The following is a 12,607-nucleotide window of genomic DNA, read 5'->3' as shown; positions in this document are numbered from 1 at the left end:
CAATGTTGAATTTTACTCAAAGTCTTCTCTGCATCTATTGAGATGATCATGTTTTTTTAATATTTAAGTTTATGTGATATATACCATTTATTGATTTGTGTATGTTGAAGCAACCTTTGTCTCAGGTATAAAGCCTACTTGATTGTGGTGAATTAACTTTTTGATTGCTGCTGGACTTGATTTGTTAATATTTTGGGGGGATTTTTGCTTCTATTTTCATCAAGGATATTGGCCTGAAGTTTTCTTTTTTCATAGTATCTCTGCTAGGTTTTGGTACCAGAATGATCCTGGTTTTGGTACCAGAATGAGTTAGAGGAAAGTCTCCTCATGTTTTTGGAATAATTTCAGTAGGAATGGTACTATCTCTTCTTTATACATCTGGTAGAATTTGGCTATGAATCTGTCTGGTCCTGGGTTTTCTCTGACTGGTAAGATTTTTATTATTGATTCAATTTTGGAACTTATTATTTCATCTGTTCAGGGTATCGATTTCTTCCTGGTTCAATTTTGGAGGGTTTATGTTTCTAGAAATTTCTTCATTTCTTTTAGGTTTCATAGTTTGTTTGCATAAAGATGCTCATAATAGTCTCTGAGTGTTTTTTGTACTTCTCTGAAGCCTGTGATAATGTTTCCTTTGTCATTTCTGATTGTGTTTATTTGGATCTTCTCTCTTTTTCTATATTAGTCTAGCTAGCAGTCTATCAGTCTTATTTATTCTTTCAAAAAATCAATTTTGCCATTTGCTGAACTTTTGTATGATTTTTCCTCCTTCAGTTTCATTCAGTTCAGCTCTGATTTTGGTTATTTTTTGTTCCCCTAGCTGTGGTGTTAGGTTGTTAATTTGAAGTCTTTCTAACTTTTTGATGTGGGTGCTTAGTGCTGTAAACTTCCTTTTCAACACTCCTTTAACTGTGTCCCAGAGATTCTGGTATGTTGTATCTTTGTTCTTCTTAGTTTCAAAGAATTTCTTGATTTTTACCTTAATTTCATTGTTTACCCAAAAGTCATCCAGGAGCCGGTTATTTAATTTCCATGTAATTGTATGGTTTCAAGCAATCTTCTTAGTGTTGAGTTATATTTCTATTGCATTGTGGTCCAAGAGTGTGGTTGGTATGATTTTAGGTTTTTAAATTTTGCTGAAAATTGTTTTATGGCTGAGCATGTGGTCAATTTTAGAGTATATGCAATGTGCAGATAAGAAGATTGTATATTCACTTGTTTGGGGGTAGATTGTCCTGTAGATATCTGTTAGGTCCATTTGGTCAAGTGTCAAGATCATGTCTTGAATATCTTTGTTAGTTTTCTGACTCAAGGCTATGCCTAATAATATTAGTGGGGTTTTGAAGTCTTCTGTTATTTTTGTGCGGTTATCTAAGTCTCTTCATAGGGCTCTAAGAACTTTTTTTTATGAATCCGGGTGCTCCTGTGTTGAGTTCATATCTACTTAGAATAATTAGGTCTTCTTATTAAATTGAACCCTTTACCATTATGTAATGCCCTTTTTTGTCTTTTTTGTTCATTGTTGGTTTAAAGTATGTTTTGTCAGAAACTAGAGTAGCAACCCTTGCTTTTTTCTGTTTTCTGTTTACTTGGTAGATTTTTTTCCATCCTTTTACTTTGAACCTATGAATGTCATTGCATGTCAGATGGGTCTGTTGAAGACAGCATTCAGTTGGCTCTTGTGTCTTTTTCCAGCTTGCCACGCTGTCTTTTAATTAAGGCATTTAGCCTGTTTACATTCAAGGTTATTACTGATATATGTGAATTTGTTCCTATCATCATGTTGTTAGCTGGTTATTATGCAGACTTTATTGTGTAGTTGCTTTATAGTGTCAATGGTCCACGTACTTAAGTTTGTTTTGTTGTGGCTGGTAATGGTCTTTTGTCTTTATATTTAGCACTCCCTTCAGGATCTCTTATAAGGCAGGTCTTGTCGTTAGGAATTTCCTTAGCTATTGCTTGCCTGAAAAGTATCTTATTTCTCCTTTGTTTATGAAGTTTAGTTTGGCTGGATATGAAATTCTTGGTTGGGATTTTTTTTCCTTAAGAATACTGAATATAGGCCCCCAATTTTGACTGTCTTGTATGGTTTCTGTTCAAAGGTCCACTTTAGCCTGAAAGTATTCCCTTTGTTGTTTGATTTGCCCCTTCTCTCTAGCTGCCTTTAACAGTTTTTCTTTCATTTTGATCTTGGAGAATCTGATGACTGTGTTTTGGGGATGGTCATCTTGTATAGGATCTCACAGGAGTTCTCTGCATTTTCTGAATTTAGTGATAGCCTGTCTAGCAGAGTTGGGGAAATTTTCATGAATTATATCCTCAGACATGTTTTCCAATTTGCTTACTCTGAGGGATGCCAGTTAGTAGATTTGGCCCTTTTACTTAATCCTATATTTCCTGGAGGTTTCATTCATTCTTTTTTCTTTATTTTTGTCTGAGTTAATTTGGTGAACTGACCTTCAAACTCTAACATTCTTTCCACAGCTTTGTGTATTCTGCTGTTAATACTTGTGATTGGATTATGAAATTCTAGTAGTGAGTTTTTTAGCTCTATCAGATCAGTTTGGTTCTTACTTAAAATGGTCATTTCATCTTTCAGTTCCTGCATCATTTTACTGTATTTCTTAGTTTCCTTTGATTTGGTTTCAATTTTCTCCTGAATCTCTATGATGTTTGTTTCTATCTATATTCCGAATTATATTTCTGTCATGTTAGCCATTTCAGCCTAGTTAAGAACTATCGCTTGGGACCTAATGTGGTCATTTGGAAGTAAGAAGACACTCTAGATTTTTGAGTTGCCAGATTCCTTCTCATCTATGTGGACTGATGTTCCTTTCATCTTTGAAGTTACTGTTCTTTGGATGGAGTTTTTTACAATTTTATTTTCTTTGATGCCTTTGGAAGTTGTTGTGGTTTAAGGTAGGTTCAGTAGACTGACTTTATTTCTGGAAAGTTTTAGGGGGCCAAGGATCAGCTCAGCACTCCTGGACTGCATGGTTAACTCTGGGCAGCTGTACTAGGCCCCCAGCTTCGGTCTCTGGCCCTTTGAGGTTAGGAATCTGATTCACTGGGGGGCTCAGGTGTCCCAGTCTACTGGCCACAACTCTACAAAGCTGGTGCTGGCAGGGTTCACTCCTATAGGTTTGGGTGGTGCACTGGTGGGAGTGAGCCTGAAGTGGTCCTGTGTATGCTCATGCCTATGGCAGTGGCAGTGTGGCTGGTGCAGGGCGGTGGCAGAGGCAGAGTTGCCAGCGTCCATGTATGCATTTGTGCTGTTGGTGGTAGTGTAACAGGGCACTCCTGCGTCAGCAAAGGGTTAGATAGTGAGCTCTGGATCATCTGTAGTGGCAGAGTGGGATGCATTCACACACATGTACTGGCTGGGTAAGGGAGGTGAGGTCTGCCCACATGGGGAGAGGGAGACTGTAGTGGGGCAAGGCTGCAGGTTGGCTAGTGTGCATTGTCAGGGGCTGGTCTACTGGAATTCTTCAACAAACAGGCACAGTCTTCCAGTGAAGGAGCTATGATGATAATCCCTGGGAAGCAACTTGGTTGGGCATCGTAGGCTGTGCTTCAAGCAGGAACATACAGCCAGGCTGTACCCAGGAGAGGCCAGCAGACAGGGGATGTGCAGTTTGAACTGGTCCCATCCCATTTGCAACACCACCGTGCTCTCCTTAGGTCCGACAGTCTCTCAAAGGCTGACATCACTTAGAAGGACATGGAGAGTCTTGGGGGATGGGCACCCTGGCCATGCTCCACTGCAACTGTTCCTGTGCCAAACCCTCTAGGCTCTGCATAGGCTGGAATCCTGTTTCTTCCACCTCTCTACCAACTCTCTCTGTCAGCTCAAGTGTCTGTAGGAGTCATAGGCTCTCTTGCTGCTGGGACTTTTGGAGGTTCCTGGTGAGGACAGACCACTCCTCACCTATTTAACTCACTCCTTCCCCCGGAGTTGCTGGGGTCCAGGAACGAGCCCCAGTGCTCAACAGCCCCCTACAGGGCTCCCAGCTTCCTCCCCAAGTTCAGCCCACTGTCTGTGTCCTCACTTCACCCACTCTCAATGCTTTCCTGCTGAAGATCTGCTCAGAGTTTGCTAGTCTTCTCCATATCCCTGTCTCTCAGTGTGAGATGTTCCTCCTGGCTGTATCTAGTCAGACATCTTGGGTCTCGTCCTACTTTCTTTCAGACTAAGCCTTTAGTCTTTTCAAAATCTGTTAATAAAAATATTTGTGCATTTATATTTGTCAAAATATATGTATTCTAAATTATTATTTATTTCTATTCATCCGTTCATTTATTCACACAAGACTTCTTTTTGAAGCTTGCTTAGATTTACCTTCTTACACAATTTTAATTTTTAATTATTATAGTAATCGCATATATGTATAAAGTACACATGATATTTTGATACAAACATGCAATGTGTAGTAAGAGTAGTTGGGATATCTATCACCTCAACCATTTATCATTTCTTTATTTTGGGAAAATTGTAATTCCACTCTTTTAGTTATTTTGGAATATACAGTAAATTATTGTTAACTGTAGTTGCCCTATTGTACTATCAGACAATAGATATTATTCCTTTTAATGGGTACTGAGTTCATGTACCCATTAACCATTGCCTCTTCATCTCCCCACTTCCCACTACTCTTCTCAGCCTATTCTCTGTCTCCATGAGTTCAATTTCTTTTTTTTTTTCAGCTCCCATACGTGTATTCACTCAGGATTTATTGATTGTCCAATTTGATGGATAGAGTTGCCTACAGATTCTGGGAGTAAGAATAATGTAACTAGGAATTTTCTTGAGGTGCCTGCTTTTTGATATATATATATATATATGTGTGTGTGTGTGTGTGTGTATGTGTGTGTGTGTATATGTATGTGTGTGTGTGTGTGTGTGTATATATATATATATATGACTTCATCTTCTTGATAACAGTGGGGAATTTTCAGTGACCACTTCAAAATATTTTCCATGATACTGCAAGCTGAGCAATTTAAAGTTATTGGTGGACATACAAGCTTTGTGAATAAAATAGCCACAAAGATTGTAAATATTTGAACTAACTTGAGAGTTGTAACCAAATAAAATGCTTATCAGAGCATGGTATCTGTGTTTAAAGATTCAGCTCAATTCAACAAACATTTACTGAATACTACCATTTTGTTAGGGCTGAGGATATATAGCTGTAAAAAAAATATAATGATGCTGCCTTTGAAAAACTTACTACCTGGGTGCAGGAAAAGAGTAGAAAGGAGGAGTAAGCCAGATTCTAGAGTTGAGAGGCAGTAATAAGGAGAAATGAGGTACCTTTGGGGTTTCTGCTTCTCCATGGAATGTCCTTGTGATAATATATAAGAATTAAGGTAATGCGTAGAAAGTCAGAGAAGTTTGAGGTCTTATAAGACACAAACACATAAATTCATATTATCAACTAAAGAGGAAATGGTGCTGGCTAGGACTATGGGGTAACTCGTGACTAAGTAATAAACAATGTAGTCATGCTTGATAGAAGATGAAACCCAAGACCTCTGTTTAACTAACATACTTTACTGGCAACTAAGGAAAAGGAGCCATTGGAGTAGGCTTTTCTCATGTCTCTCAATTTAGTATTTATCCTTCCATATCCTTCAGTACATTTTTTGCCTTAGTTTTAACCCTGAGATGAAAAGAGTCATAGAGTCCAGCATACAGAATTCCTTTTCAACTAGTTTGACTTTGGACAAGTTATACAGCTTCTAAGATCCTTATACAAGTCATCTGTAAAAAAAAATGAGTATAATAGTTCTTACTTCAGAAGGTTTTTGAAAATATTTTCAATGATTCATTAAAAACACTTAGCCTAGCAACTGTTCTGTACTGGATGATAAAGAGATGGTAGACCTGTTTGTTGTACCTTACTATGTCAGCTTTCTATAGATGAGATCTTTATTGTTCTTGCTTTGTTTTTTATTTATGCCTAGACTATTTACTTTTGTATTTTTAATATAAAAATGGTATTTTTAAAGCTACATTTGGCCAGTAAGTTTGGAAATATGCAATTACATTTACTTGCTATAATTTAACGGTTGCCATTGTTTCATAACTTGTAAAGAGTACAGTTGGCTAAATAGCCTTAGGTAGTGGTGTTCAACCCAGGTGGCATATTAGAATCATCTGGAAAGCTTTCAAAAATGTCCATGTTCAGGCACTACACAAAGTCATTGAATCAGGATTTCTTGTTGTGGACCTAATTATTATTATTTTGTAACAGCTCTTCATCTCTGACGTGGCAATAATAACATCTACTCAGCTTGTCAGGGTAGATCTGATGATTACATTAAAATATATTCAAAAGCAGTTGATAAACAGATAATTGAAATAAAAATGTAGGGTAATATTAAAACATTTTAGAAATACTTACCCTGGTTTTGAGGGGTTTAACATTTACTTACAGAAAAAGGTTAAAACATAAAAAATTCAAGGTAACATGTCACACACTAAATGGAAGTAACAGAATAATTATGCTGGGAATCCCATCCTAATAATACTGTGTAGGCAATCCTTAATGTATATGAGGCTGTGACCTTGTCTAGTACTTCTCAAATATTTATACCTCAGTTTCCTTTAATGATCAAAGAACAAGAACAATAACCTTATTGGAGCTGGAGAGGGTTACTAGGAGGGAAGTCTTATCTAGGATGGTTGTCTAAAACCACTTACCTCAAATGTTTGTTCATTCATCAAGTCATTCAACAAAATGTTTATTACCTAATATGTGACTTCTGGACATTTTCTTTTTAAAGGCAATTTAGCAACACGATAAAGTAGGGGTTAATAGTATAAATGCTGGAGTCAGAGTATCTGGGTTTGAATTTTGGCTCCACAACTTTCTGATTGTCTTATGTTGGGTAAATTCTTAACTTCATTATGACTCAATATTCCTTTTCTTTTAAGAAGAAAGATAATATTGTTAATTACTTCCTAGGGTTGCAGAAAGAGGTTTAATGTATTAATAAGCATAAATTGATCCAAACTATGTGTGGCTAATAATAAGAAATAGGTGTGCTTTTGCTAACATTTCTGCATTTTTATTCCAGTATATTCTTCATTTGTTGTAGTATGAACGTAATGCTTTCAGTGTGAACATATGAAGATAATGCTTTAAGTTAGCTATCACCAAATGAAAATGGTGCTTAAAATAATGGATATATCCTCCTCCCAAGACATAGTCAAATATATGAATCTCAGTTTTTTCAAGGCACCATCTTATTTAAGATTGGTCATTTTTAGCAACATGGATTATCTAGAGGATGTTATGCTAAGTGAAATAAGCCACGCAGAGAAAGACAAATACTGTATGATCTCACTTACATTTTGAATCTAAAAGAGTTGAAATCATAGAAGTAGAGAGTAGAATGGTGGTTACCAGAGGGTGGGGATGGGAGTGGACAGAGTGTACAAAGTTTCGGTTAGAAGAAATAGGCCTGGTCATCGATTGCACAACATGGTGACTATAGTTAATAATAGTGTATTGTGTTTTTCAAAATAGCTAAGAGTACATTTTAATTTTAATTTTTTTTTTTATTTTTTGAGACACGGTTTCGCCCCGTCACCCAGGCTGGACTCCAGTGGCATTAACATGACTCACTGCAACCTCAAGCTCCTGGGCTCAAGGAATCCTCCTGCCCCAGTCTCCAGAGTAACTGGGTCTATGGGTGCATTACACCATGCCCGACTAAGAGTGGATTTTAAACATGCTCACCACATGGCATGCATCTGTCGTCCTAACTACTCATAAGACTGAGGCAAGAGGATAACTTGAACCTAGGAGGAAAGGGCTACAGTGAGCCCATATGGCACCACTGCGCTCAGCCTGGAAGAAAAAGTGAGACCCTGCCTCAAAAAAGTAAAATAAAATAAATAAATAAATAAATTTATGACAAAGAAATGATAAGTGTTTTGGGGGATGTATATGTAAAATAGCTTGATTTGATCATTTCATGATATATACATGTATTAAAACATCATATTGTACCCATACATATATAATTATTATTTGTCAATTAAAAACAAAATAAAAATTTTTAAAAAGATTAGAAAGAAGATTAGAGACATAATCAGGGAAGTACAGAAAGCAATGAGTGCATGTATACCAGTGGGTTCTTGCCTAGTTTCTGGCCAGGAAAGAACTCTAGAAGAGTCGTGCTTACTATGTGACCAGAAAGATGAATAGAGTTAGTGATAAGCAGAGCTTGGAGAAAAGCTGTGGTGTGTAAATGGGTGGGTTGTGTGGAGACTGAGAGTGTTCCAGAGAGAGAGAACACACATGAAAAACTTGCTTGAAAACTGACGTTATCAGTGAACAAAGGGCCCAACACCACATGCATGTGGAGGTGTAGTATATACAGAAACTCTTAAGACTCTTAACAGCCAGAACAGTGGGTTAGGGGCAGAACAAGAAATGGAGTTTCTGTGGGAACAGTGTTTACAGGTGATTGTAACATTATCGTTAATGCGAGGAGTACTAAGTCTTAAGGCAGTGCAGAACAGAAAGAAAACAGTTGTTCATAGGGGGTTTTAGTGAGAGGAAAAGGGAAGACTATTCAAGGCTCTTGAAGGAGTTGGTATTTGGCATGATTCTTAAAAGAGCAATAGGGTAAGACCTGTAGCTTGTAGAGCCAGGTCAAGGCTTTACTATTGTACTTAACTGTGTGCTGACCTTGCCTTATTTGTTCAGCTAGGATTGTGTCTAAGCAGAGCCTCCGCATCTGTTCTTAACCTCAACTGCAGCCTTATCCTTTTACCCATGTGCCGAATACTCTTGGCTTTCCTCCGAGGATCACAGAAGGTAAGAAAAAACAGTCCTAGTTACAAATTCCAGCACAAAAATCAAATGTAACAGTCGCATATTAGTTTGTTTAGTTTTCACAGTCTGACTTTTGGCTGGAGTGATTTCTTCTAAGATGATGGTAAAAGCCATGTCACCTGTCAAGTTGATCTGTGAATTATTCTGCAACACCAGATAAGGGCAGATGATAATAGTAATATTATTAACAGGTATTTCCAGCACTATGCTTAGTATTTCACATACACGCTGGCAAATACTTACAGGGATTCGGGAATCAGGTATTGTTAGTTTCATTTCACACACAAGAAACCTCAGGCATAGAGGCTTTGAGTAACTTCGAGACTAGTGAATGGCAGAGCTAGGGTCAATCCTAATTTGAGTTCTTTCCATTATGTCATGTCTCACTGAGATTCTGTATTTTCACTTAGCTAAATCTAGGTGAGCAAACTAGAGTCCTTTGGATTCTGAGCAATACACGAAATGATTGTTGGTGTTGGCAACAACTTATCTCTGCTTAACACACATAGTCATTCTGAAGTGTGTAATAGGCTTGAGAAACATGTCTTGATTAAATAGTGATGTCATTTGTTATATGTAGTGTTGTAAAATGAAGTATGTAAGAAAACAGGAAAACAGTTATTCTGCTAAAACTCAACAAAAATTCTTTTTTGTCTTTGTTTGTTTTTGTGTATATGTGTGACTGTGTGTGTATGCATCTTGATTCTTCTTCTGTAAGATTCACTAAGCAAGGCACCACTGGATAGATAATGATATTTTAAAAGGAGTTGTTAACTTGAGACCACTTTGATGTTCTATGAATTTAATATATGTAGATTTACTCTAGGAAAACTTCTCAACCCTTTCTACGTAATTATATTTAGAAATTCTTTCCTTTTAATGCAGTAATATGTGAAAATAACTCTCTCTAGGTTGCCTACCATTTAAACTGCTAAGTTTTGATCCCTGTGGTTGGCTATTGGCTTGGCTTGGAGAAAGAGAAGATAAGTGGCAGGGAATGACAAGTTCCCTCCTAAGTCCCTCAGTATTAAATAATTCTTAAAGATTTGCCCCGAGTGTGAAACAGTGATTCAAAGGTGCTTGACATTTTAATTTGTTATAAGATCAAGCAGGCATTTCAAACTATAGATGAGATTGCTTCATTTTGAAATAATCTTATTTTTTGACTACAAAAGTAAATCATATAGATTTCCAAACTTAAACATTCCAGAAATATGCAAAATGATCAGAGAAAGTTTACCCTCATTTTATTCTGCCAGAACAACCACTAATGAGAATTTGTGGAAAGTGCCTGCAGATACACTAACATATAATACCATTAATGTTGATCAATATAAGATCACTGTGTAGTTTATGTTTTGTAACTTTTTTTTACCTAACAATGTGTCTTAAACTTCTTTCCATATGAATTATATAGCCTTCTCACATTTATTTTTAATGGTTTAGGTTTTCCATTAACTGGATAGATCCTAATTTATCCCACCAATTTTTGATTAATAGGCTTCTGACATATTTTAAAAATTTTGACACAATGAACAATGCTATCCTGAAGAATTTTTATCACATTTGTTGCATTATTTTTACCATAATAAATGATTTTTGTTTAGGTTCCAAGCAGGAGAACCAGGAGATTGTTGGATAAAAGCAGAACATTCCATATTACCTGTGGTGTTACTATCTGTATTTTCTCAGGTGAGAAAGCCAAAGTTATTAAATAATTTGTTAGAATTACACATTTAAAATGTAAACATTCCAGACATATGCAGAATTATCAGAGAAAGTTTTCCCTAATCTTATTCTTCCGGAACAACCAGTGATGACAATTTGGGGTAACTGCCTGCAGATATATTAACATATAATGCCATTAATGTTGAACAATGTAAGATCGTAGCGTGGTTTGTGTTTTAAACCACAAGTCAAATTATACATGGAAAATGTGTGATTTTATTGTTCTGTACATTATCTACTGTCAGCAACTTAATATTTTCTTATTAAATAGCTTAGCAGTTCTTTCCATGTTTTTAAAAAGGGCTGTCTATGGGGAACTACAGAAAATGGATGTGTGTTATGATTTTTACATTATGATATCAAAAAGCTGGCCCCCAAACTGAAAATGACTATTTCCTGAAAGTAAGTAATTTCACTTAGAAATACTGGAAGAAACAGACTAAACGTTTTCAGGTCTGAAAGTGATGATATGATATGAGTTTAAATGCATGAACCCTCTATTTTATTTATTTATTTTTTTTGAAACAGGGTCTGACACTGTTGCCCAGGCTGGAGTGCAGTGGTACAATCTTGGCTCACTGCAACCTCCACTTCCCAGGCTCAAGCCATCCTCCCAACTCAGCCTCCCGAGTAGCTGGGACTACAGGCGTGTACCACTACGTCTGGCTAATTTTTGTATTTTTTGTAGAGGCGGGCTTTCACCATGTTGCCCAGGCTGGTCTCGAACTTCTGAGCTCAAGCAATTTGCCTGCCTCAGCCTCCCAAAGCACTGTGATTATAGGCAGGAGCCACCGTGCCTGGCCAAATGAATGAAAATTAGAATGTGAAATACTCATTAGTAGATTAGGATTCCATCCCAAATTATATGTGATTGATGTTTTTTGGTATTAATATTTGGTAGAAAAACAAATGTCAAAATTTGCGAAGCTTTATCCTGCTCTTTTCTAAATTAAAAAATAAAGCAATGATCTTTGTATTATTATAAATCCTTTTAAAATACATTTTGATCCTGAGCTTTTAGATGATACTTTTCAAATTTTTGGAACAGAAAGTAAGAAACATAGTGATGAAGTACATGGACTCTGAGGAGTCCATGCATAGGTTCTATCCCCAGCTGCCCTTCTATTTTAATGTGTGACGTTACCTCTCTGATCCTCAACTTATTATTATTATTATTATTATTATTATTATTATTATTATACTTTATGTTCTAGGGTACATGTGCACAATGTGCAGGTTTGTTACATATGTATACGTGTGCCATGTTGGTGTGCTGCACCCATTAACTCGTCATTTACATTAGGTATATCTCCTAATGCTATCCCTCCCCTCTCCCCCCACTCCACAACAGGTCCCAGTGTGTGATGTTCCCCTTCCTGTGTCCAAGCGATCTCATTGTTCAATTCCCACCTATGAGTGAGAACATGCAGTGTTTGGTTTTCTGTTCTTGCGATAGTTTGCTGAGAATGATGGTTTCCAGCTACATCCATGTCCTTGCAAAAGACACAAACTCATCCTTTTTTATGGCTGTATAGTATTCCATGGTATATATGTGCCACATTTTCTTAATCCAGTCTGTCATTGATGGACATTTGGGTTGGTTCCAAGTCTTTGCTATTGTGAATAGTGCTACAATAATCATACATGTGCATGTGTCTTTATAGCAGCATGATTTATAATCCTTTGGGTATATCCCCAGTAATGGGATGGCTGGGTCAAATGGTATTTCTGGTTCTAAATCCTTGAGGAATTGCCACACTGTCTTCCACAATGGTTGAACTAGTTTACAGTCCCACTAACAGTGTAAAAGTGTTCCTATTTCTCCACATCCTCTCCAGCACCTGTTGTTCCCTGACTTTTTAATGATTGTCATTCTAACTGGTGTGAGATGATATCTCATTGTGGTTTTGATTTGCATTTCTCTGATGGCGAGTGATGATGAACATTTTTTCATGTGTCTGTTGGCTACATAAATGTCTTCTTTTGAGAAGTGTCTGTTCATATCCTTTGCCCACTTTTTGATGGGG

General features: G+C 36.9%; 1 protein-coding gene across 11 annotated transcripts in view; it reads left to right on the top strand.

Moving 5' to 3' along the window:
* Positions 1-12,607, top strand: part of NOX4 (NADPH oxidase 4) — a 171,699-nt gene that overhangs the window by 38,438 nt on the left and 120,654 nt on the right. For 8 of the 11 annotated variants that reach the window (XM_065528841.2, XM_005579320.5, XM_005579316.5 and 5 more), the window contains 2 exons: positions 8,724-8,834; positions 10,460-10,544. The exons of 1 other annotated variant lie outside the window; for it this stretch is intronic. In XM_065528841.2, coding sequence (XP_065384913.1) covers positions 8,724-8,834; positions 10,460-10,544 — 196 coding nt within the window. The remainder of the gene's footprint in view (positions 1-8,723; positions 8,835-10,459; positions 10,545-12,607) is intronic. 2 more of the 11 variants (XM_065528840.2, XM_045371211.3) reach the window with 1 other exon arrangement.

The sequence above is a fragment of the Macaca fascicularis genome, chromosome 14 (genome assembly GCF_037993035.2).
Source record: "Macaca fascicularis isolate 582-1 chromosome 14, T2T-MFA8v1.1".
In the NCBI taxonomy this organism is placed as follows: domain Eukaryota; kingdom Metazoa; phylum Chordata; class Mammalia; order Primates; family Cercopithecidae; genus Macaca; species Macaca fascicularis.
This window is presented reverse-complemented; position numbering and strand designations above follow the sequence as displayed.